Source organism: Perognathus longimembris, chromosome 9 (genome assembly GCF_023159225.1).
Source record: "Perognathus longimembris pacificus isolate PPM17 chromosome 9, ASM2315922v1, whole genome shotgun sequence".
Lineage (NCBI taxonomy): Eukaryota > Metazoa > Chordata > Mammalia > Rodentia > Heteromyidae > Perognathus > Perognathus longimembris.
Genome location: NC_063169.1, coordinates 40879156 through 40906512, shown reverse-complemented (window position 1 = coordinate 40906512; position 27357 = coordinate 40879156). Strand labels below are relative to the sequence as shown.

The 27357-nt window shown below is 38.0% G+C and overlaps 1 protein-coding gene across 2 annotated transcripts in view; it reads left to right on the top strand.

The window, feature by feature from the left end:
* Positions 1–27357, top strand: part of Man1a1 (mannosidase alpha class 1A member 1) — a 165574-nt gene that overhangs the window by 22103 nt on the left and 116114 nt on the right. For both annotated transcript variants that reach the window (XM_048353993.1, XM_048353994.1), the window contains exons 3-4: positions 20549–20645; positions 22928–23043. In XM_048353993.1, the coding sequence (XP_048209950.1) occupies positions 20549–20645; positions 22928–23043 (213 nt within the window). The remainder of the gene's footprint in view (positions 1–20548; positions 20646–22927; positions 23044–27357) is intronic.

Sequence of the window (27357 nt, the reverse complement as noted above, 5' to 3'; positions counted from 1 at the left end):
GACATGTTAGAATGCTTGGCAGTGACTAGATGAGTGGTGTTGGTGGCCCAATGTACCACAGGATAGCAGAAGTAAAGAAAGTAACCAAATCCTTGGGTTATTGAAAACAATTAAATGTATACAATTCTTCAAGCACTTAAGGAAGGGAATACAGTTCAAGCATGGTGCTAGATTTGTTTGAGCAAGAGCTTGAGTGATGGCCAGGATCCTAGGTGAGGGAGAAGATAGAGTAGTGGTGGACTTTTTTTTTTTTAATATGATGTGTGAGAGGAGAAAGATGTATAGGTGGAGAAGTTCTCTGGCAGACAGTGATATACAGTACTTCAGAGGTGTATAGACAGGAGAGGCCGGTGTTGAGACCACCTGGTTGTGAAAGTAGACAAGACCCCTCTGGGATGGAATGTCCTGTTAGATGAGACAACAGCCTGGAGGCCTGAGGAACATCAGCATCAAGTCAGAGATGCCAGAGGAGGGAAAATCAGAGATGTAGAAAGAAAGCTAGTAGAGTGAGGCACCCTGGAGCATTTTCAGATTTTCAGTAATTTAAGGAGTGAGATTCAGCAGTAGCAAGTGATACAAGAAAGAGGCCAGGTAAGAGACTGAGAATTGCCCTTTGGATTTGGCAATGAACATACTGAAGGTGACTTCAATTAGGACAGATTCAATTGGGAGTAGCTGAGTAGTGGCCATATTGCAGTGTGGCTCCAAGGAAATGCACAGAGAATCCTTGCAGGATGGTCAGCTCTCTGTGGCTGGGACTGGAGAGATGGGAGTGGTAGCTATAGTTTGATGATAGGTAACAGGAAGACTGAGGAGAGAGGCAGAAGGTATGCAGGGCCTTGCTGAGCACACGGTTTAGGGACAGCCATGGAGTTTGGATGGTACCCTCTGCTCACTAGATTGATTTTCTTTGTAATAGGATTCAGCCATTCTTCCATAGCTGAAGAAGGCAGATAAGTACATTGACTTCACCTAGGTGCTATACTAGGTATTTGGGACATAGAAGCACATAGTATCCTGGTGCTTTTTGAAGAATACAATGCAAAAGAGATCATTGGTAAGAATGTAAATCCACTCCATTTAGATTGACAAGAGGACCAGAAATGTGTGTTATAAATTTTAAAGTTGGGGGGATGACTATCCATATCAGGAAGTGTACAGTAAGACCTCATAGGTCCTGAAATGACAAACCTCCGATTGTGACCATGTGTTTTCTGCTTTGCTTTGGATTTTTGTTGTATTTTCTTTTCCCAAGTTACTTAGTATTTTGTCTCTAGACATGGCTGCTTTATTCTTTCCTCTGCAAACAAACTCTCTATGAATTAATCCTAGAGTTTACATGGCCAATGAGTTTAATTAAGTACTAATAGGGTTTCTAATAAGCCTCTCAGAGGCTCAATTCCAAATTCCCAGAATGGAGAATCTGACCCAACTTTAGTTACGTATCTAATCAACTATGGCCAGGGGCTGGAATATTGACTTTTGCTATCATGTCGCCATGGCACAGGAGCCTCCTGAGTGAAGGCGAGGGCTGCTTGGCTGCACAGGGGCCTCCCAACATTTCTGCTGCATCCAGACATCTGCTTTGCTGATTGTGTCTTTTGAAAATTCTTCTGGGCCTACTTGTTAGAGGTAGATTGTCTGGGCTTTTGCTATGTATTTACTACAGAAAATTCTGCCCTCTTGAAATGACCATTCACTAGCTGCTAGCATGGTCATATTGTTCTATTACCTGTGTTATAAACATGCCTGCAAAATGCCAGTTTGTGAACCCAACTTTCCCTAAAATGCTCATCATTTAACAGTTTATTTCACTGCTGCTTCATAATGTGAAAAAGTCTCAGCATCTTAATGGTTGTTCACACACACACACACACACACACACACACACACACACACACACACCTTTCTAAAATAATCAGGTCTTACTCATCTTTTGAAATTCTACCAGCCTATCAGGACTAGATTTAAACTTTATTAGCTCCTTATTTTTACCTATTCTTTTTTTTTCTGTAAGCCCTAAATCATTTGTGTTTTTTATGACTTTGGTTTAAATCTTTGTATTTTTTTTTCATTTCTACTGTTCAAGGCAGCACATACAAAAGGAACGAGATGAAAAAGCTCAAGGCTTTGTCACTTATTAGCAATCTAACCCTGTGTATGTTCACAGGGCTTTGAGCCTTCTTCATCTCTCATCTATGAAAGTGATGATAATGCCTACCCTCATGGCCATTGAAGGTAGGAACCTGTAAGTGAATTGATGCCAGAGTATTTGTATGCTATGAAACTTAAGAACATATTGATGATTTAAGGGACCAGTTCATGGACTTGAAAGACTAGCCTTCTAAGCCCTTTTCTGCCATTGTAGTCATTCATGGAAAAGGCAGTAGGAAATTACTTTTCTTGAGAATGTTTTGTGGTATTTTTTTTTTTGTCATTGTGGCAACAAATTACCACAAACCCACTGGATAGAAACAATACCAATACAAATTGCTGTCTCACATAGATCAGAGAAGGAGTGGATTTGGTGGTTTCTCCTACAGCTAAAAAAAGTAAGATGTCAGCTGGCTTGGGCTCTGAGCCGGAGGTTCTCAGAGAGAATCTGCTTGCAAACTCATTTATGTTTTCTCTCTCTCTCTCTCTCTCTCTCTCTCTCTCTCTCTCTCTCTTACACACAGACACACACACACACAGAGAGTTTAGAACATTTAACATCTCCCTTAGCTGTTTTTAAGAATACGTTATTACCATAATCATTGTGATGTATAATAGAACCTTTAAAATAAGAAATATTCATGAATTGTATGTCATCCATACATAGACGCTATGTTAAATTTATTTGTATCCTTCTAGTTTCGGTATATGTGGACTGGAAGTAAACATCTCTCCTTTTTCTTTTCCTTTTCCTTTTTTTTTTTTTTGTCAGTTGTGGGGCTTGAACTTTGAGTAGCTAAGATTATAGGTGTGAGCCAGCACCCAACTTTCCTTTTTCAACATCACATCAAATCTTGCCCAACTGAATCTTGGCCTTTCCTTATGTTGCATTAATGGGCCACAAATGTAGGATTATTTCCCCTTTTAAGGGCCCAATTGGTAGTATCGGAACCAATGAAAGAATTCAGATTTGTCTCTTTATGTTAAAGTCCACCTACTTGTTTTCAAATGACTTTATTCTGTCTGCCAAATCCATTTTGCCATATAAAATAGCATACTCACAAGTCAAAGAATTAGAGCATTGACAGCTTTTAGGGCTACTTACACTGCTAACCTCTTGTGGGTACTGTGGATGTGCAGTATGTGAAGTCAGGCATGGCCCCTAGCACATAGAGCAACTCCACAGACATTGGTAACTATGCAGGCTGTTACTGTGACTTGTACTCAGCAAGCAGAAACGGTCACCCAAGAGGTACTCTGTGCCTCTGGTTATTAGTAATAGTAACCCAAATCAAAAGAATTAGTTTAAAGTAGTGAATTTGTAATTCCAACTGTTACTACTGTATATGCAAAAAATGGGAAGAAAAAATATTGTATCCACTTATAAAGAATAGTGATACATTATAAGCACATTATAACCACTGTTTCTTAGGACTTGTATTGAAATTTCACTTCCTAAATACTTTGGATGAAATATCTTGTTGTAAGCTTGTTGTTTTTACTATTTTACAAGTAACTGTTTTGAAGACTACTAAGACGAATTCCACATTATTTATTCTCTCTTTGCAAGCATAAACTTTAGGAACACAAACTCAAGCCTGGGCTCCCTGGATTTGGTTTCCCTGTCTGCCACTCACTTGTCTGGTGATCTGAATACTTGTTTTCTTATCTGTAAAATGTGGAGAATGTGAATGTGGACATTTTTAGAGATAGAATTGGGGATTAAGTTAAGTGTATTTGTGCAAGAGTTCACATATATACGGAAAGTGATTGAAATTGTGACTAGTGTCCATTGTTCCGCAAATATTAGGTTTATTACTCTAGTTGAGTGGTGTATGAATCTGTGGCTATCGGGGCTGTTTTGACCCCTGTACTGTATTTGACAGAGGATGAAATCCAGGTATCCAGTGGTTGGAAGCAGTATTCAACAATACTTAGGGTTACTTACCCAGCCTACCTCAGCAAAACCCAAAGAATTACCCACCACAAACATTAGTGGTGCTAAGGTTGAGAAGCCCTATTCTTACCCAGAATCTTTTTTTATAGTATTTTTTTTTAAATTTTGTTTCTTCTTTTTTATAATCAAAGTGAAGTACAGAGGGGTTACAGTTTCATATGTAAGGCAAGTACATTTCTTATCCAACTTGTTATCTCCTACCTCATTTTTGCCGCACCCTCTCACTTCCCTCCCCCTACCCATGAGTTGTACAGTTCTTTACATCAAATGGTTTTGTAAATATTGCTGTTGCAATGGTTTGTCTTTTTATCCTTTGTCTCTCGGTTTTGGTATGCCCTTTCCCTTCCCTAGTTTCAATACACATATATACAGTATCCAGGGTACTAAGATCGGTTACAGTATTTTATAGTTTTAATAATAACTTATTAGGCCTATCAAGAGTGAGCAAACAATGTTCATGCTTTAAGTCACTCATGCTTGAAGTCACAGGCTCTTAACTTCCACAGTAAAAAAATAAAGGTAGGAAAACCTTATTCTAGTAGCTAAAAAAAGAACTTGCTCTGTTGATCTATGCACTTATTTTTATATGTAACATAGGTGCAGGTGATATACATAGTGCATCATCTATAGTATGCATATTTAGGGGTCAGAAATGTTCTTCTCTCATGAAAAATTGAATGGTATTTCTAGTTTTATTGATTTCCTAATTCTTTAGTAAGTTTTTGTTCTATAGATCACAATGAAAGGAGTTCCTTAGGTTTGAAAACTGGCTGTCACTCAGCCTGTTGCACTGTAGTGATAGCAAAGAAAATTGCCCATAATAGTAACCCAGTTTGAACAGAAATTGCAATGTAGGATTTGCAAGATCTGAAACATTTTGCTGGTATTATTTTTGTTTCTGAATATTTTATAAGGCTTTTGTGTTTACTGTCTGTACCCCCTCCCATAGGCATACCTGATGATTTAGAATGTTGTTTCCACTACTAATTTCTCCACCACTACTCACCCCTGTCATTTCATTCCCCCATTTCCCTTGTCATCTGTGTTTCAACCTTAACTGATGAGTTACCATTTACACTATTCAAGACATTGTTTATTGGTTCTTTTTTGTGCCAGTACTAGAGCTTGATCTTGGGACCCCTGGCTCTTGCTTAGCTTTTGTTCTCATAGCTGACATTATATCAATTAAACCATAGCTTCAATTCAGTTTTATGCTGTTCAATTGGAGATGACGTTTCATGGACTTTTTGCTCCGACTGGCTTTGAAATATGATCCTCAAATCTTGGCGTCTTGAGTACTTAGAATTATAAACGTGAGCCAGCAGCCCAACTATTTAGCCATCTTTGAATTCATAGAATTTGTCCTTTCAATGATTAGTCAGTCAGTTGATCACCAACACCTGCAGTACCTCAGGGTACAGAAAATTGATTAGACCAATATGCCATATCTTTTTTTTCTATTATCGAATTGAAGAAACTGAGAACCACAGGACACAAACACAGCAGTAACCTGCAATTGAATGTCATGGATTGAGTGTCATGGATTAAGCAGAACCCTGACATGCTGGACATCAGTAGGAGCTCAAAAACCCCTGGTGATTCATTACATGATGCTGTGGCCCAGTATCGGCATAAAATGTCTGAGTTCATGACCTTATTGTAATCAAAATACTTCTGTCTTGTGGTGTTTAACAAATCCTTGGCATCTTTAAGTATCAGCAAGAGGAAGATGTTAATGGCACGGGGGTGATCTCCATCTGTTGTTTTTGGGTCACTATATTTGAATCTGTAGACATAAAAGGAAACAAAGGCACATCAAGGAAGAAAGAAAGCATTTTTTATTCAAATCATACTTTCCACATTTATTTTAATATCAGAGCTAGAAGCTGGGAAAACCGGTTTTCAGTAGTTACACATAATGTGATCTTTGTTAAAATTCTACAAGTTTGTTTTGTGACACTCTTAACATGGTGGAAGAGTGATAAGTACTTTTTCACGGACTGTGATTGAAGAAGAAGCAGGTCTAAATGTAATTAGCATCTTTCAAGGTTTTGGGCAAAGTCCAACTTGTTTGCTGTGATCTCAGGCTGCTAGAAGGGAGAACCTCCTCTGTCAGCAGCCACCTTGACAGGGGCTGACTGGATTGCATGTTTGAGCAGCACTTCAAAGATCAAGCTTCACAGCAGCTAGAAACTAGTTAAGGCCTTCCTTCAATTTTGAAATGACTGTTACCCAATCTTGTTTCCCCACTTTATAATTCAGTAGTTTTTGCTGAAGTTATTTTGGGAAATCTGTGAAAGTTGGAAAAAATGCTTCCATTGCTTCATCAAGAATTAGTTGATTCGGAGAAGAGGTGCCTTTGATTACAACAAACAGGCATTTATACATGCTACATTATAGAAATAGTTTCTATAAGCAGAATTGTCCTGGTAGCAAATGTAACCAAACTCATGTAAGTAACTTGCCTGGGTAAATATATACAATGGCATTTGAAGTGATAGTTTGCGAGAGGCAAGAGGGGCCTTATGATCATAGTAGATAGTTCCCTTCTAAGAGATGGCTGGTTACCAGTAGTCCACAAAAAAGAATTGAAATCTGAGTCTGTTTTCTAGAGAGTATTAACCAAACATGTCATTGTAAACATGAGTCTAAGTTGATCAGGGCCCAGGATACAATGGTTCAGGTCAAGATGGTGAAGAATAACAGTTGATCCAGTCACAAAGCCACACAGCCCTATGTGATGCCCTTGGAAATAGGTGCTGAGTGTAGAGGCCTAGGAACATAACAGAAGATTGGGCAGATATACATGTTTCAGCCTAGCACAAAGGAATGGGTGTTTCTTTAAAAAAATGTATGTATTTATTTATTTATCTATTGTCAGAGTGATGTACAGAGGGGTTACAGTTTCATATATAAGGCAGTGTGTACATTATTTTTGCTAGTCCTGGGACTTGAACTCAGGGCCTGAGCACTGGCTTCTTTTTGCTCAAGGTCAGCACTCTGCCTTTTGAGCCACAGTGCCACTTCTGGCTGTTTTCTGTGTATGTGGTGCTGAGGAATTGAACCCAGAGCTTCATGTATACCAGACAAGCACTCTTGCCAGTAGGCCATATTCCCAGTCCCCAGTGTGTGCATTTCTTATCCAACTTGTTACTTCCTCCCTCAGCCCCCCCCACCTGCCCGCCTTCCTCCCTCTCCTCTCCATGAGTTGTACAGTTAGTTTACAGCATATAGTTTTGTAAGTATTGTTGTTGCATTGGTTCGTCTTTTATCCTTTGGTTCTCCATTTTGGTATTCCCCTTCCCTTCCCTAGTTCCAATACACATATATACAATATCCAGGGTACCAAAATCAGTTACAGTGATATCTGGGGTAAAACCATGGGGAAGAAAAACAAAAGAAAAAGGCATAATTTCACATGGTATGTTGAAAATAACAACAATGATCTGAGATCCTAATACCAGGACAGGTTCTACCCTGTCCACCTGAATGTCTAGAATTTTTTTTTTAACCTGGCTGACAAAAGTGTAGCTAGCTTACTCATGTAAGAGTGTGTTCTGCAGTTGCTGATGTTTTAGTGGAATCCATTCCCCAGTGTAAATATTTGTCAGCCATGTATTGATCCATTTGATTTCAAGACCTCAGTTCCCTGACAGTAAAATTCATAAGTGACTAGTTCATTGCTGGGTGAGTGTCTGAGGTAAGGCCAAGGAACAGGCAGGAAGGACAGATCTCTCATAAATTCTGACAGCACATTCTGGTAGAAGGCAAAACATTCTGCTTCTAAGGAGCACTTTAAAACAAGGATATTTTAAATCAAGTTAGGGGACCTAAGCCAAGGACAGTATTTTATATTCAGCATTGGAAAGGTATTTTCTGTCCATGGTGGAAGGTCATACTTCTCTGTTTGGAACAATAGTCCTGTTTCCAAATGAAAGCTATGGAATTCTGATATCATACAAACCATGAAAATGTGAAGTATGAGAGAGACAATATATATAAAAATTGATAATGGAGGATCACAAATAAACTAACCTATTTTTGAATAGGATTTGTTATAGTTATTATAAAACGGGAGGAGAACGTTGTATTCTTTCACATGTACATGCACACACACAACACAGTGAGGGATGGAAATTTGAAAGTAGAGAAAAATTATAGCTCCGCTAGAATGCTCTGGAAAATACCCAATTTTAACTGAAATCAAGCATTTATTAGTTTAACATGATCACTTTTGTTAACCCTATACACAAAGTTTAGTAAAAATACTATTTTAAAAAGTTTTTTGGTTGTTTTTTTTTTTAAGGTAGAACACTTTTTAGAAAGCCAAATCTAACATTCGCATGCATCACATTAGGTCCAAGGCAGAAGAGGGAAAGCAGGGCCACCAACAGACCTAGGCAGGTAGGGCAGGAGCTTGCTAATTTGTCCTGTAGCCTCCACTAGCTGTGGAGAGGCTGAGAAAGCACATTCTGGCCTTTACAGCTTCTACCCCAGAGCCAGCGAAGAAATAGGAAACTCAGGTATAGGACAGCCCAGTCTATACCATCTGCATGGTGGAATATTTGTTCATATTTTCCACTTTTATTACTGTTTCATATTTTTGTGCAGTCTGTTTGAAAAGCAAAATAATTTGACCTCTCCTGGTAAAGTTGGCATTTTTTTTATCTTAAATTTATGAGATCTTTTCTGGTTTTTAAGCTGAAGAAAATTGGAAGTCATTGTACTCCAAGCAAGAACTAAGCAATGCAGAGTCTATTTTAACAGGCTGCTGGATCTGGCATATAATTAATGCTGGGCATTTGCCATCCAGTAACAGCAAAATGAATGATGATTTCTTTTCTCAAATAAGGCTTTATCAGAATTTAAAACTCTCCCAGAATGTAGAGCCCAGGAAATCCTTGTCATCACTTATAAGAGAGCTTAGACAATCTTCAATCCACAGAAGCTATGGTTTATAGGGTGATCATAATGCAAGCGGATTAGAAGTTACTGCTTGCCCTACAATAATACTGTGTCATACGACATCCAAAATAATGCTTTCCTACATTCAATAGTCTTAATAACTTTCAATAGTCTTAATAAGTCTTAAATGAAACTCTAGTGAAATTTAAGCTAAGTTTTACAATATTTTTAACATACAATCAAGAATATGGAGCAGTATATCTTTTTTTAAGCAGTCACTAAATGAAATTAGGTTATTGTGTTGATGATTAAATGTCATCTCCAATGAAGCCTAGAATACAGACTGCAAGACAACTGTAGGGAATGCCCAAATAAAGTTGAACAAATACTTTCAAAGAAAAGAAGTATGAGCTGTTAAGGTTTACATAAACCAAAGATGTACCTTAGTATCTGTTTTCCCTATATGACTCAGAAGCAAGAGCAACTCTTACCTTCCAATAGATTGAATCTGTCTCCCTTTATTTGCAAGGTTCTCAGCAGAGAGAGAAGTGGCTAAAAATTTAAGAGCTTCATGGATTTTTCTGCTTGAGGTAGCTTTGAACCTTTATTCTCAGATCTCATCCTCCCCTCCCATCCTCCCCAGGATTCCATGTGTGAGCCACTGGAACCTGATTGGAAATTGATTTCGCATGCCATGTTTCATGTTTCTGCTCATAAAAAGCTGAACTTCATTAGAGCAATTAAATACTAGAAAAACAAAAAGATGTGTACCAACAAGACAGAAATTTGTTCTTTATTTGGAAGCATGTTTGGAAGACAAATTTCTTCCATATTCCATAGCTCACTTGTTTGGGTCAGCACATCATATCAGACAATGTATCTGAGGTGTCAGAGCTAGCCTCTGTGCTTTGCTAGTAGGTAGGATCCTGGTAAAAATGACTTAACCCTTGAATGCTTTATCTGTACAAATTGTGCTCTCAGTGAGTCACTGCCTTTCTAGATGGATCATTGTGAAGGACAAAGACTTAAGGGAGGGCACTGAGTTCTTGACATAATGTTCAATAGATAGTAGCCTACAAAAATGGTAAGAAAAAGGTTAAAAAAAAAAGTGGTAAAAGAGCTGGGAATATGGCCTAGTGGCAAGAGTGCTTGCCTTGTATACATGAAGCCCAGGGTTCCATTCCCCAGCACCACATATATAGAAAACGGCCAGAAGTGGCGCTGTGGCTCAAGTGGCAGAGTGCTAGCCTTGAGCAAAAAGAAGCCAGGGACAGTGCTCAGGCTCTGAGTCCAAGGCCCAGGACTGGACCAAAAAAAAAAAAAAAAAAAAAGGTAAAAAAATCATCCTGTCACTATTACAGAAAAATAAGTACAGTGAAAACCGAATGGCATGCATGAGTTAACCATGTTTGGTATGTACATTTTTATTGCAAATATTAAAACTAGAAAAACTTTTTGAAATGAACTACCCCACGAAGTAGTATTTGTTTTGCACAAAATAAGTCTGTCTCTCCTTAGAGTCTAAAGGCAGCATCATGGTATCCTAGCAGAGGACCCACAGTTTGGTGGGTCCCTAGAAGAGTTCTGAAGTTACAGGTTCTTCTTATATTGGGAAGAGCCCTCCCAGGCCTTTGCTTGAGGACCAGGGCGGGAAAGTCAGCTGGCATCATGACCTTCAAGGTTCCATGGCTAGCCTCCCAATGACCCAAGACCTCTTAGCTGGATAATCCAATAAATATAGGTTTAGTTTGATTAAAAATCAGCCAGATTAAAAAAAAAAAAAGACCAGAAGCCCTGATGATGAGACTTTAAACTGAAATGACAGTGTTAGCGTAAAGACCAGAGTCACTAACCACAATACAAATACTTAAAGTAGGAAATAATGCAAGTGATACACTTGCAGCTGATGAGAAACCATTTTACAGAAAGAAAATGTTGTGAACAATCATGTTTCTTTCCAGAAACAAATACTCTTAAGTACCCACATGGGAGTAAATCCTGTCCTAGACTCTGACTTCGGAGATCCTATCCTTTCAGTAGGCAAAAGTTATACTTACATATTAGTTAAGTGTTCCTCCTTTGCTTTTTGTTATGTTTTCGTTAGATTTTTGACCTGCACCTTCTTCCATGTGGTAACACCATTCAGGTTTTGTAAAAATAACATCAGAATTGGTCACTATTAAGCTATATATGCACATGATCTACGTTTTTGAACAGTAACAAAGAACTTTGACTTTTGCTAGGAGAACAAGATACTCAGCAACAGGATAATCTCTCCTCCATAAGGAGAGATTACTAGAATTCCCCTTAAAAAATACAAAACTGATTTTATCTAACTCCTTCTAAGGGAAATTGTCTCTTATTTCAATGAAGGATTAATGCTCAATATCTCATTAAGATTCATACAGGAGCATTAAATAGTTACTACTTTATATATCTCTTGCTGTCTTTTTTTTTTTTAAGGTATTTTAAAGTTGGGTGGGGAAGAATTGAAGACATTTAGGTCTGAAGAAAACTTACATGCTCATTGAAGGTGAAGTGGCAGCCTCCAGTAGAAATGAACACACCCACTTCACTCCTGGCAACAAGAAACTGGAAGTCGAGACTAAAGAAAACCCAGTAGATATTGGTCCAGATGGAAGTCATAAAGAAACCTCAAAAATTTACCACAGTTGAAGGAAACTGGTGGTGCATTCTGTAACTTGACACCCAGAAAAGATTGATAGTTATTCATAAATCCAGTACCAGACAAGGTGGGAGTAAAGTAAAGCCATATTCTGTGCCTAAGTAGCCTATATACCAGATGGGGAGGCCTTGGGAAAGGAGCTAGAGCAAAGCTGATTTAGAAAAATGGGATGGCCATGAGAGCTGTAGGACAAGACAGGCAAGGGAGGGCTGAACTGGGAGACACGCTCCTCTTGTCACCGTTCACAGTTGATATGATCTGTGTTAATTTGTTATTTATATATGTGTGTATGTGCTGGTAATGGGGCTTGAACTCAGGGTTCAGCCTCAATCTGAACTGATTAATTGGAGATAAGAATTTCATGATTTTTTTCTGCTGGGCTGACTTCTAACCATACTCTCAGCCTCGTGACTAGCTAAGATTACAGGTATGAGACACTAGTGCCTGGAAATTTTGTGTTATTTGATGTTAGGCCTGACCACAGCTCCTTGAACCCCAAAGACAGCCATCCTTATGTGTGAAGTAGCTGGAGAGCTCAGAAGCAGTGGCTTGGAGGAGCAGAGGGTTCTTTTTAGTGGTGTACTAGAAAGAATCAAAATGAGAGAATCCACAGACTTGCTCTTCTGTCCTGTGCTGCCTTCCAGCTTCCTTACTGATAAAAATAGGGATCATAAAACATGGTGAGGGTTAAATATGGTGAATTGTATCAAGCCCCTTCACAGTACAGAGTCGTAGGTGTTTGACAATTAAAATTCATTCACTTCTTCCTTACAGCCTCCAACGCCCAAACCCACAATGATGACAGCTCATGCTGTTTAATTTGTAGAGCAGAGCATTTAAAATTCTAAATGCTTTCTAAAATGTGAAAACTAGTACTCATCCAGAAAGAAGAGAATTGCTGAAAAGTTGGTGGATAATGCTTAATATATCTCAGGTGTCAAGGATTCTCAAGGACATTGCTAATTTGTGACAAAGAGACAGCACCTACCATGGCCCCACCCAGTCCAGTGTGGCTATGGGCCAGCTTGTACTAGAGTGCACTGTAAATTTTCTCATTGACCCGTGGGAAGCTGCATGCCATGGATATAAGAATAGACATCAGTGCTAGACCTGTGCCTATCAATGAGGGGATGTGGTGCAGTGCACACTGCTAGGATGTGGCCTAACCATGGCTCATACTGTTTCCTTTTCGTTATAGCATTCATTTTATTATTGCACTGGATATTGACTTCAGGGCCCACATTTACTTAGATAAGCACTCTACCCCTTGAGTCATAATCCTAGGTGTTTTGGTTGTTTTTTTTTGTCTTTTCTTTTTTGGTACTGGGGATCATCGAACCCAGGATGTTGCACTTGCTAGGCAAGCACTTTGCCACTGAGCTATATCCCAGCCCTCCTAGGTGTTTTGTGTTTTGTTTTTTTTTTAACTTTTTCATTTGTTCTACAGATAGCATATCATGCTAACATTGTCTGAGGTTGGCCTCAGACATAATCTTCCTACACCATGTTCAACCTGAGTATTTATTTATTCAGTGGCTTTAGTCAAGGCCTTCATTCTAGTCTGGACATACTCTCATCATTGCTAGTTGCTCTAGACCTGGTCATTCCATCCTTCTCTGGCTTTTCAGTTCGAGATCCACTTTTTTTGATTCCAAAAGTAAGGCAGAAGCCTGAAAGGGCAGTGGGGACCAAACCAACGATTGAATGTGGCCTAACCTCCTAACCTAGATGAAATGCATCATTCTCCATTAAATTGGAATTCAGATAAACAACAAATGCTTGCTTAGTAGTTATAAGTGTGTTCCATACAATCATCCTGTTTCCTGAATCTGGCAAACCCTCCTATTCCCATTGGTACATCTCAGCCTGGCACCAGTAGGTAACCAGTAAGTAGAATTACTATTGCAACATTAGGATTAAAAAACCTTGGGGATAGAACACCGGAGTAGCCTTAGGGGTAGAAAAGAGGAGTAATACATTTCAGCATTGAAAGAGAAATTGAGCAACACATATGAATAAGTGTTTTAATTTGATAAGGGGTAAAATTGGACAGGGTCTTGGCAGGGAGAGGTTTTCTCTGTATAAGTAAATGACATCTAAAGGTGACTGGAGGTGGGGCCAGCTCAGTGAAAGTCGTTCCCAGGACTGTCTTAGATGGCATCTTGGTTCCTGCTGTGTGTGTGTGTGTGTGTGTATGTGTGTGTGTGTGTGTGTGTGTGTGTGAGAGAGAGAGAGAGAGAGAGAGAGAGAGAGAGAATCCTAAATGTTTTAGGTGTAACTGTAGCAGATTCTAAGCCTGCAGTCCTCTGAATGTGGAGTCACACCAGGCTCTGCATGCTCTCACCTCTAGTTGACATTGGCTTCTTTTCTCTCCTATACCATTAATTTACCTCTCCTTACATATCCTTGCCCCCTCTGCATTCACTCAATGCCCATTTTCCCTTCCCACTGCCCTCTCTCTCTTCTTCTCTACTCAACTTTGAAAGCCTGGGAGGACTCTGAAAAGGTGGGGGCATGGCTATAGTTAACCATGCTCACTGAGGTCTTCTACTCTGGTGCATTTCCAATTTGATCTCACCAGGTGGCCAGGAAAATAATTTTTCTCTCTTTTTTAAAAGCCTTATTTTGTTAAAAATCAGTTTTGGGATTAAAGAAAAACTAAACAGAAATTATGGAAAGTCTCTGTGTGCTGTATGTTCCCTCTTCCCACATAGAAAACTTTGCCCACTGTCAGTCTCTCCTAGTGACAAAATTCACACCTCAGTGGTACACTTGTTACAGATGATAGTTCATTTTCTAAGAATAAGCAGACTAAGAACTTGAAGGGGTCACTCCCTCAGACAGTAGGATTTGGACTTACCCACTACATCATTCCTGTGTCTGGTATAGTGTTAGCTTAGGTCTGCTGTCATCATTCCTAAAGGCAGTTGGGGTAACTTTAGATAAGGGAAGGAAGGGTGGTTGGCTATATTACTGCCCCTACCTTCACCTTCTTAGAAGTTTCCTTCCAATCTGGAGAACATTGAATTAATTCCCTAAAGTTACTTTTCATCTTGTTCCCTTTACCCTTTTCTAGTTCCACCAAAGGTTGATAGATGAGATTACATATGAAAGTCTGGAAGTCACTTGTATACAGCACTCAAATAATTTCTGGAAAAATTTGACAGAAACTGCTTGTCAGGCTTTGCATTGAGTTTTTTTTTTTTTTTTCAAATGAATGAACCCTAAGTATGATACTAAAAGAAACAGCACTGTCAGCTTTAACAAGCAGTGAATTAGTTACCTCTCCCTCCTTGAGCTCCTGTGCAGGAACCAGAGGCGGCCCTGTGTGTCTTCTGGAGCAGTAGGACACAAGTATAGCTGGAACATAGATCTTGCCTTTAGTGCCACACAACAAGAAGACTTAAAAGTGAACTGAAGATAGATGACCCCTGTTTATTGGTGTCCATATGCTTTTTCCTTTACTATAGGTTGAGACCCATTAACTCAGAAGTCCATGGTATCCACCTCAAATTTTTACACATCTAATTATTTTTAGAATACTTTGAGCATATTTTTAGGCATTTGGCACCTGCCTGCTTTACATATCCTATAAAATCTGTGGTCTGAAGACTCCAAGCTGCTACTGGTCTTTGCAATTTCTTCCCACTAGACTTCATCACTTAGTGCAAGGCCCTAACCCCTGGAGCAATTTCTGACCCTGTTCCAGATAATAGCCTCTTGCCCTATGCCTCTGATGGGTTTATACTGTGTCCAAATGTACATTGCAAAACTTGTACAGTTACTGATTCTTGTGGTCACATCTCTTTCTTAAATCAGCAGTAGACTCCCTGGAACCAAATCCCTTACACAGTGTACCTGGTGCAATTGAGATTTCATGAACTTTCGAAATAGTTAACATATACCTCAAAAGCCATTTCTAGTCTTCATCTTTTCTTCTGCCTTTTGGATACCAGATGACTTTTAAATATGTAGATTTCTTTTAGTTTGTAAATTTATGAAGAGTGGTAGATAGATAGGTTTACCTGGCTTGGTTTATACTTCTCTCTCCTGTTTACCCATTGCTAAGAAGAATTTTGAAACTAACAGGGTTAGGCTTTTAATAGAAACTATTAGAATGCCTATTTTGCATTGAATATTTATGTATACCAGGCAGTATGGTGCCTTCTTTACAAGCATTACTTTATTTCTTTGCCACATCAGCCAATGTCTCTGTGCTTTCATTTATTCACACTTGGTGGATGTCAAAAATAGGACAAGAGGAATTTATTGCCTCATCAAGAGCCATATCACTCTCGGCAGAAGTCCGTTATAAGCCCAGTTAGATGCCTATGCTAATGACCTGTCCTTATGCATTACTCACATATAAATGAGATATTTTTTATGAGGACACAGAGAAATAAACAGTACCAAGAGTTAAAATGCCAAACCTGTGGAGGACCATGAGATAGTTCAGGAATCAATAAGCATTGTTTGTTGTTCTACAGCTTCTCTGTAGATACAACAATTTTCTCAGAATGTCGCCAGTAGCACTGCTGTGGGTGGTATAGAGTTAGACCAGTCCAGATCTATCCATTAGCAAGAACTACACACACTGGCATGCCTCCCCTTGGAGATTGTAACCAACCCCAGTTGTCAAACTTAGGGTCAAATACCAGGCCCCAGATCACTCAGCCAAAAACTGCATTGCATGAACAATACAATTTTTTTTTTTCAGTTATGGGGCTTAAACTCAGAGCCTGGGCACTGTCTCTGATTGTTTTACACAAGACTAGCTCTCTACTCTTTGAGCCACGGTACCGCTTCCGGTTTTCTGGTGGTTAATTGTAGATAAGAGTTTTACAGACTTTCCTGCTCAGGCTGGCTCTGAACTGTGGTCCTCAGATCTCAGCCTCCTGTGTAGCTAAGATTACAGGTGTGAACCACCAGTGCTCAGCAAACCATGGAAGGGGACGGTGAGATGTGAAGTTGTAGGCTCTTTGAAGTTAAAATGATTGCCAAAATTCTATAAATATGATGAGATTTTTTTAAAGTTTTGTTATCAGTTGTTAAAAATTTAGGATCCTGTGAGTAGAAATATTTGCTATAAGGGGAGGTCTCAGAACAAAAATATGAATTATATAGACATAGCTAGAGGAAATTAAAGAGTATCTTTTCTACTGACCTTGGTTCATCCAGACATTACAGTTCTATTGTATTTAATAATAGAGTTGTATATACCACTTAATTAGTTTTCTTGCTGTTTTCCTATATTTCCACACTTGTATTGACTATGAGAAGAAAGATGTGAAGCTTCCACACATTACCTATTAGATTATAAGTAAGATAGTCTTATATATTTCCCTTCTAGTTTTTAGCATTTTCTTTATTCATGAAGCAGGGACACGCATTAAATAACATTTCCTAATCACTCAGCCCCAATGTCAGCTGAAAAGAAAGTATAAATCGAAGATTCTTCTGTAAGCAGTCGAGGAGAAGTCAATGTTATTTTATGCATGGCTTATATCTTAATTTATTCTTCTCTGGATTAAAACAATAGATTGTCATTATGAACTTTTGTGTCATTTTGTCCTTTGTTTCCATCTCGAATGTGTCAGCCATACTTGTTCATCCAGGCAAATATGGATACTCAGGAAAACATTGTTTTGGTTTGTTACAAGCTTATCTTTTTTCATGAGAGTTTCACTACTGCAAGTCCTAATCAACCTTTAGTTTGTGCCTATTTTAATTCTTCTTGGGATGTCAGGCTATAAAACCCAAATTAAATTGATGAAAGTCTACAAAACAAAATAAGGAGCCTGTGTAGAGGAAAGATTAGTCCTACTCATGAATTTTAGAAGTGATCTTCTCATCTTGTTAACTTACAATAACACTGTCTGGTCAGATTAAAGGCTTTTGTCTCCATGGTCCCTCAGCTGGCTAGCAGCTTAATACTGTGAAGTTACAAATAGTCACATTTTGATGCTTTCAAACATTTGTGTAAGTCATAAGTCAGAGGTAACATGTTATATAGGATTTTTTGATTCAATCTTGTGCTTATTCCACTCACACCTATACAAACACATGCACTCATGACACTACATTTAGCTTTTATATGGAAAATCACTTCTAGAGGTGAACAGCCCCTAGAGCCAGTCAACAGAATGCCATTTCTCTTTCTCTTTACTAGAGAAATGCTTTCTGATGTTCCATTCTAGGCATTCTGACCACATCATTTTCTTCTTCTTTTCTAACTTTAACTTGTGGAAATCTCATGGGATGAGGAACCCATTTTGAGAAATGTGTCACAGCAACTTTTGAAATGTAGGAAGCTAAGCAATTAGTGTCAGCTTTTCCCTTGAGGGAAAAAGATAAGGAAAGTTAATGTAGACTACAGAGGTAATAATGTAAGGATGTTCTGAACTAGTAGTAAATCATATAAATGATTATTTCTGGCAAAGCAACATCATCCTCTGTGGGAAAGCATTATGTGGGAAATCTTTAATCTAGTAATAGTATATGACACTGATTTTCATTCAAATTGAGAGCAGAAAGAAGTCATCACAACATTTTTTTCCTGGTTTTTATGTCAAGTGTTCTCAAAAAGCTTTTGAATTTTTACATTTCTTGAGAAATTTACAAAAATGAAGAGTTTACCAAATGTATGTTTAAAGAGGAAAAGAAAAATAATGCTCAGAGATACAATCTCAAAGTGTTGTGTGGGTTTTGCGTACCTGGTCCTTCAGATAATGATTTCTGTTTTATGTAATGTACACACAGTTGGTTTCAGTGTAGGTTAAAAATTCAATAAACATGTAACTACCTGCCAAAGGTCAAGCATTGTGCTTGGTGCAAAAAAAAAAATAAATAAATAAATTCAAGTCATGCTTGTGGAAATCTCCACAGTCATCCTGTGAGGAATTACGATCCCAATATTTCAGACAAGAGAATCTCACAAAAACTATGACTCACCCATGGGTATGGGCCGAGTCAGTGGCTTTATAGGGATTATAAATCAGGTAATGGGATGATCACATCTATTGAACTTTCCAACAAAATTAATTTACAAGAACAAAACCTTGAAGATACTACCTTGTGGAGTGTTGCAGTTTCAACAATTGATTCATTCAAGGAAGCATCTACTAGAGACTCCATAAAGGGAAATGATTCAGTTCATGCCTCAGGCTGAGGAGTCAAACTGACATGGAAATGAACTCTGGCTCCTTGGCAGTAGTGAATGATCATGCTTTTTGTTTTTTGGTCAGACGTGGGGCTTGAACTTAGGGCATGAGCACTGCCCCTGGCTTCTTTTTGCTCAAGGCTAGCACTCTGCCACTTGAGCCACAGTGCCTGCCACTTCTGGCCTTATCTGTGTATGTGGTGCTGAGGCATCAAACCCAGGGCTTCATGTGTATGAGGCAAGCACTGTACCACTCGACCACATTCCCAGCCTGATCAAGACTTTAAGTTAAATTTTGGATTTATTTTTAGGTATCAAGCCTCAGTTTCTTCATCTGACAAATCATGCCAACAAAACATATTGCAATACTGTATAGAAGCAAGGCATTTATTCAGGAATACTCAACTGACAGTACAATCTTGGTAGCTGTTAATGGTAGTGATAGTGATTTTTTAAAAAGTAAACAAAACAGTTTATGAAAAGTGTTCATGCCTAACTACTTGGGAGGCTGAGATAGGGAGGATCATGGTTGAGGCTAGCCCTGGCAGAAAAGTTCACAGACCCCTTTCTTAGCTAATAGCTGGGAGTGGTGACATACACCTGTAATCCTAGTCATTATAGGAATCCCAAAGAGGTGGATCATGGTCCAGATACAAGCCTGGGCAGGAAGTGAGACCTTATTTCAAAAGCAGTGCAGTGTAAACAAGGGCTGGAAATGTGGTTCAATAGTGTAGAACTTTCCTAGCTCACTATCCTGAGTTCAAACCCCAATACCTTAAAAAAAGGAAAATAATAATACCATGCCCTGAGATGTGTAAAGACATGAATAAAATTGGATTGCTGTCATTAAGGACCTTCAGTGATTAATAGACCTTAAATACTATCTATAATTTTATGTGGCAATTTTTTTTTAGGTATTTTTGAATGTGGAACCAGGTTTTCAGGTCTCTTCAAAGATAGTGATCTGAATAAATTCCAGCTGTATGAGGAGGCCATCTTTTCTGTGTTTTTTTTTTTTAATTAAGTCATTGAAAAATACATAAGTAATTTAAGGAAGAGAAGGTTGGCTTTTGAAAACATTGCTTTTACATTGTCTTTCAATTGGTAATCGGTAAAATCAGTGTTAGTTGTATATGAATCCCATTAGATTGATTAAATTAAAGTAAATGAAACTTTTTCAAAATCTAAGCATAATTGAAGAGTTTTATTTTTTCCTGCAGCTATTTTAAATATTTCTCTATACTTCTTGGTTAAGAAACATTGACATGTTTAAAGTGATAACCTTGAATATTTGTCTAATACATAATCATGATGTAAACAAAGTAGAAGCTTGTATAAAAATGTAAATTTTCTTTCTAATCTGTTAGAAGAATAATATAGATAGATTCCTAAGAATGGCCTGTCATTCCAGGATAAACTAAATTTCTGTTGCTGGAAAATGACTTTTATATCAAGTATGATTTTATATTAAATAGGATTAAATGGATTCAGAAAATTTTCCACTTGTAAATACAAACGTATATCAATATTTTGTGTGTTCTAATTTATGCCACCATCAGCCTTTTAATTAATTACCCATTTATGTAAGTAGTACATCTGTATATTTTAACTTTTAATCTAAAATGATCACTTTTGTAGCAAAAACTTCTCAATTCAAATTGTAAATTCATTTTCCTTTTTTCTTCAGATGATGAAACATGCTTGGAATAATTATAAACGCTATGCCTGGGGATTGAATGAGCTGAAACCTATATCAAAAGAAGGCCATTCAAGCAGTTTGTTTGGTGAGTTATGTGTGCTTTGCTTTCTTAGTGACAGCCTCTCCTTTCCAGTTTCCTGGACTTGGGTGGCAGAGGAGTTTGTGTGATGCATTGATTCACCAGGCCCTCTGTGTTGCTAGGAAACTCACACACCTGACGAAATTATCTCCCAGCACTACATGGTGTGTCCTTCAGATAGAACTGTGGCTGCATATCAGAGTAATCTGAATAGCTTCAAAAAGCAATAATGTCTGTAACACACTTCTGAAGAGTCCAGTGTAATATGTATAGGGTGTAGCATTAGCATTTCTAGCTCCACAAGTACATAAGTCTTTAGTCAATTGTATTTAACTGCATCATAACCACTTTGTGTTTTTAATTTTTTTTCTGTAGTACTGAAGTTTGAACTCGGGGCCTCACACTTGCTAAATATGTGTACTCCATTGAGCTGTGCCCTCAACCCTTTTTGCTTTGGGTTGTTTTTCACATAGGGTCTTTGCTTTTGTCTTGGCCAGCTCCAGAACATAATCTCTTCACATCCACCAACCAAGTAGTTAGGATTACAGATAAATGCCACCACACCCTGCTTGTTTTGCTGAAATAGAAGCTCCATAACTTTGCACCCAAGCTGACTTCAACCTGGGGTCCTTCTATCTCTGCCTCCCAAGACACAGCCAAAAACTGTGTCTTTAGAGATAAGCTCAAGGGAAACAGGTGGCCATGCTTTATTATTCTTTGGTTGGTAGGTTTCTGATGTTTGTACCTGAAAGACATAGCATGGATTAGGCCAGTTACTTAAATTTCCATGTAGTTGTTTTCTAATGCTGGACTGATCCTGACTGCATTCCTCTGTGATTAGTGTTGTAGGTATTAACTGATGTTCCTCTTGTGAAAGTAAGAAAACTGAACAGAAAGGTTTGATGGATTCTTTGGTCAGAGATCTATTTAGTAGCCACTGTACTTAACTTGATTTCTTTCTAGCCTCCCCGTAAGGGATGTTTTGTTTTGTTTTATTCAATTATACAATAATTTTATTAGCATATATTAATTGTACAAAAGAGTTTCATTTCAGTTCATGCATATAACGTCTTTGATCAAATTCACCCTATGTATTACTTTCTCTTATCTTTTTTCTCCTCTTTTAAAAAAATCTTTTTTCTTTATTGTCAAAGTGTGGTACAGAGGGGTTACAGATTCATATGTAAGGTAGTGAGTACATTTCTTATTCAACTTGTTACTTCCTCCCTTGTTTTTCCTCCCCCTCCCTTTTCCCCTTTTCCTCTCCCCCAAGAGTTGTGCAGTTGATTTACACCACATGTTTTTGTAAGTATTGCTTTTGGAATGGTTTTGTTTTGAAATACTAGGGTTTGAACTCAAGGTGCAATGCTTGTTAAGTAGGTGCTCTATTACTAAGCCACACCTCCAGTCCTAGTTTTTTTTTTTTTTGCCAGTCCTGGGGCTTGGACTCAGGGCCTGAGCACTGTCCCTGGCTTCTTTTTGCTCAAGGCAAGCACTCTGCCACTTGAGCCACAGCTCCACTTCTGGCCGTTTTCTGTATATGTGGTGCTGGGGAATTGAACCTAGGGCCTCATGTGTACGAGGCAAGCACTCTTGCCACTAGGCCATATCCCCAGCCACAGTCCTAGTTTTTAATAGGTTCTTTTTTAGATAGGGTCTCACTTCCTGCCTAGATTTGTACTTGAACTGGGATCTGTCAATTTTAAGCTCCCCATCAAAGTTGGGATGACAAACAAGTATCTGTTGCATCCTGCTTCCATCTGTTGAGATAGAATACCATAGATTTTTTTTCCCCTTGGAACCATAATCCTCCCATCCATAAGCCTTTCAAGTCACTAGGATTTACAGACATGAGTCAGTCACCAGTACTCAACAAGCCTTCAGATTTTGATATAATAACAGGAGAAAAGGAATTCATTTTGTCCTGTGACAGCTGAATTCACCAATAGAAAACTTGACTTTTATCATTTAAGTAACCATGTGAAATAGTTCCTATTCGTATAGTAACAGTTTTAGCTGATCTTCCTTGAGTATTTATTGTGTGCCAAGTGCTATTCATGCCAAACACTATTTCACTGTATTTTTATATAACCATAAAAAGATGGGAAACATTAAAGATTAGAATATCATTGTGTAGCCTATGGTAATTTTTTTGTTTTCTTTTCATTGAGAAAGACTTTTAGACTGTATTCAGTATTGTTGTCTTTTAATAAGTTAAGAATTACCTTTTCTCTTTCATAGGTATGGTCAAAGTGTTTATTGAAAACATCATTCTTAAATATTTTCAGGTAATATCAAAGGAGCAACTATAGTGGATGCCTTGGATACACTTTTCATTATGGGAATGAAAGATGAATTTCAGGAAGCCAAATCATGGATTGAAAAAAATTTAGATTTTAATGTGGTAAGTTTCTCATTGGGTTCTTGAATTTTATCTGACATGTGTATATTCTGTGTTAGGACAGATTATTGCATTGCAATACATCCTAGTAGAGACAAATAATGCAATTTAAATAGCACAGATGCTATTATCATGTTATATTCTTGCCTTTACTATACCTATATGTGTCTTTGGTTTATTTACTCATTCAGTCTTTTTTTTTTTCTTATTTATTGTCAAGGTGATGTACAGAGACTCATTCATTCTTTGTTGAGACAGGTTCTCACTATATAGTTGGCCTTGAACTTTCCAACCTTCTGCCTTAGACTCCTGAGTGCTAGGATTACAGATGTGTGCAACACACCCAGCAAGAAATGAATATTTACTAAAATCTACCTGTGACAAATACACTTGTTTAAGTTCCTCAACAATTCTATGAGATGAGTATTGTTTTTACACCATTTTCTATTACAAATTGAGGCCCTACTCTAGATTATGGGGCTGTATTGGACCTTTATTCTAACAGTGTTTGTTACTCATTATTGAGAAGAGGTGATACCTCTAGTACTATTTGATAATTTGATGGAGAAGGACTATGTCTCCTCTAATGTAATTTAGTGCCCATAATTTTACCTCATAACAGTGTTGGCAAAGAACCTAGTCTAAGAAAAGGAAGCATGCTGGTCCTGGCATTTTGCTTTTATCAGTCATTTACTTATGGCTGAATTATTGGTATTATTTTAAATCTGAGATTACTTTGCTTAAATCCTAGGAAGCCTCTTGTCTATCAATACTACCTATAAAAAATGATAATACCTATAAATCTCCATCACCAGGCACAAGAAATGTGCTGTATATTTCCTCTCAGCTATGGTCCCCTTGCTCTTCCACAGACAGAGAGAACACCAGTGTCAAAGGATTCAAGATTAGTAAAGCTATCTTTGCCCATTGCTTTGGAGTGTGTGTGTGTGTGTGTGTGTGTGTGTGTGTGTGTGTGTGTGTGTGTAAAGTTTTGATCTTTGTTCCTACTATTGAAATTGCAAAGACTATCATATCTGGAAGGTCTTGTGGACAAGCAGATGAGTTGATTACTGAATGTAGAATGTAAGGGAAACAGTATTCCAATACAAAGCAACCTGATAGGTCATTGCTTTTATTTTAAACATAGCAGAAAAAGTACAAGGGAGATGTAATCCATTCAAGTTTATAGACCTCCGTAATTAGAATGACCGGTGCTAGTTCTGATATTATGGATAGAAATAAATTGAAAAGTTAAAGCAATGGCAAAAACTATTCTTTTGGCAAGCTTATTCTCTCAATGATACCTTTTCCTTTTGTTCCTTCTTTTTGTGCTAGGAATCAAACCTATGTTTTGCAAATGCTAGATATGGGTTTTGAGCTATGCCCACTCTGCCAAATAATATTTTCCTCTGTCCTGTTATTATAAATAGATTATAGTATAAATAATCTCTGCTACCTATTTGTAAAAACATGCAGTCTTATCTCAGATGTCTTCCCTCTTATCTCCCCCGCTCTTTTCTAATGCCCTCCTACCCATGTGTGGTAGCATCTGCCTATGATTCTTAGGAAGTAAAGGGCAAAGGTTGACAAATTTGAAGTCAGTCTGAGAAAAGTTCACATGGCCCTATCTCAAAAACAAACCAAAAGTGAAATACTAGGGAGCCTAGCTTAACTGGTAAGGCATGGGCTTAAACCTCAAAAGGATGGTGTTGGTGGTAGATAATAACTAGATTGATCCATAATCGAATAAGAGTCACGATAGTAGAATTTAGTTCTAGACCAGTGACCAGTGCCTAGGTCCCTTACTAATTCATGAGTTGGTTGACCTGAAAATCATAACATTATTATTCCAGACCTTCCCAAATACCGTAGTCTTTCTGTTTTCCAGACCAGTGGTATTCTGAGCAGTTCTGAGTGTGGAAGCTAGGCATGGGAGTGCTTGTCTTTTTTTTAAAAGAACTGAGCACAAAAGTCTCTCAAGATAATAATAAGAGGTTACTGTAATACAAACGACGGACTGGCCTCTTATCACTACCAAATGACACAAATATGTTCTATGGGCCATGGGAACCTACAAGGAAGCAGAGTAAGTCTACTAAGGGATATGAGCCTGTGATGAAGACAACAATGAAAAAGACACAGCTACTTGGTTCTTACTTATATGATAAAAGGATTAAGATCTTATTGAATGGTGACTAAGATTCTGACCTTTAAAGTTTTCTTGGTTTGTCCCAATGTTTTTTGTTTTCTTAGTAAGAAGTTATTCAGTTAGTTGACAAAGTGGGCTAAAGACTTAAAAAGAGACTTCTCTGATGAGGAAATGAGAATGGCCAAGAGACATATAAAAAAATGATCTACATCACTGGCCATAAAAGAAATGCAAATCAAAACAACATTGAGATTCCACCTTACCCCAGTAAGAATGTCCTTTATCAAGAAAACTAACGGGCTGGGAATATGGCCTAGTGGCAAGAGTGCTTGCCTCCTACACATGAGGCTCTCGGTTCGATTCCCCAGCACCACATATATGGAAAACGGCCAGAAGGGGCGCTGTGGCTCAGGTGGCAGAGTGCTAGCCTTGAGTGGGAAGAAGCCAGGGATGGTGCTCAGGCCCTGAGTCCAAGGCCCAGGACTGGCCAAAAAAAAACAAAACTAACAATAACAAATGTTGGAGGGGATGTGGCCAAAAGGGAACCCTACTTTATTGTTGGTGGAAATGTAAACTGGTTCAGCCACTCTGGAAAGCAGTATGGAGATTCCTCAGAAGGATAAACATAGAGCTCCTCTATAACCCAGCAACCCCTCTTTTGGGCATCTACCCAAAAGACCACAAGCAAGACCACACTAAAGCCACCAGCACAACAATGTTCATCGCAGCACAATTTGTCATAGCTAAAATATGGAACCAACCCAGATGCCCATCAGTAGATAAATGGATCAGGAAAACGTGGTACATATACACAATGAAATTTTATGCCTCTATCAGAAAGAATGACATTGCCCCATTCGTAAGGAAATGGAAGGACTTGGAAAAAATTATACTAAGTGAAAGTGAGCCAGACCCAAAGAAACATGGACTCTATGGTCTCCCCTATTGGGAATAATTAGCACAGGTTTAGGCTAGTCACTGCAGAGCATCACAAGAGCCTAATAGCTATGCCCTTATGAATGCATAAGATGATGCTAAGTGAAATGAACTCCATGTTATGGAAACAAGTGATATATCACTGTTGTAATTACTTTCAACAAGCCATGTGAAACCGTAGCTCCTATGGGCTTTGAGCTATACCCACTCTGCCAAATAATATTTTCCTCTTTTCCTGTGATCCTCTTGTATCCCCTTCCTGTGGTTGTACCCGCACTATCACTGTATCTTATCTGAGAACATTGGAAACTGTATATATGGTATTAGAACTAGGAAAGTGAAAGGGAATATCAAAATTGAGAGACAAAGGATAAAAAGACAAAGGACTCCAAAAGCAATACTTGCAAAACGATTTGGTGTAAACCAACTGAACAACTCGTGGGAGAAGAGGGAAAGGGGAGGGGCGGAGGGGGAATGAGGGAGGAGGTAACAAACAGTACAAGAAATGTACCCAAGGCCTAACATATGAAACTGTAACTCTGTACATCACATTGACAATAAATAAGAAAAAAAAGAGTTAATGATAATCTTGTGCTATACTTTTCGTACTATATTTCTAATAATTATAGCTTAATGTGAGAGCTCTCTCTCTCTCTCTCTCACACACACACACACATCGTACTTTCCTTTTAAAAATGTTATCAGTATGATCTAAATGTGACTGTGCTTCCCACATTAAAATTGGTAACATATATTCAAGAAAGATATATTGACTTATTCTTATTATGTTAACAGTTATTGGCTCACTTCTCTCTAGATACTCTTTATATACCACCTGTGAGAAATGGTCTTACATTTGCTGGTTATGCCCAAAGATTTAGTGATTATTTGAACTTTAGACTTTTCTTTAAAAAAAAAAACTTTTTCCCATTTATATAGAAAAACTTAGCAGAAAGAGAAAAATATTATTTCATTTTTATGGAGAGCATGAAATATTTCATCTTAGTTACATTATTGCTTATATTTAAATAAATTAATACTTTCTCCTGAGAAAGTATTTTAATTAGCAATCCAAGGGCATTGTAAAAGAAACACATAAAATAGTTTATCTAAATTTATTGCAGTGGAAGAATAAAATGAAATTGATGTAGAAATACTGTTATTTAGGATTCTGTCCTGTGGTGTTCTTAAATATAAATAAGTCTTATAGTGAAGAATAAATTTATTTTTAT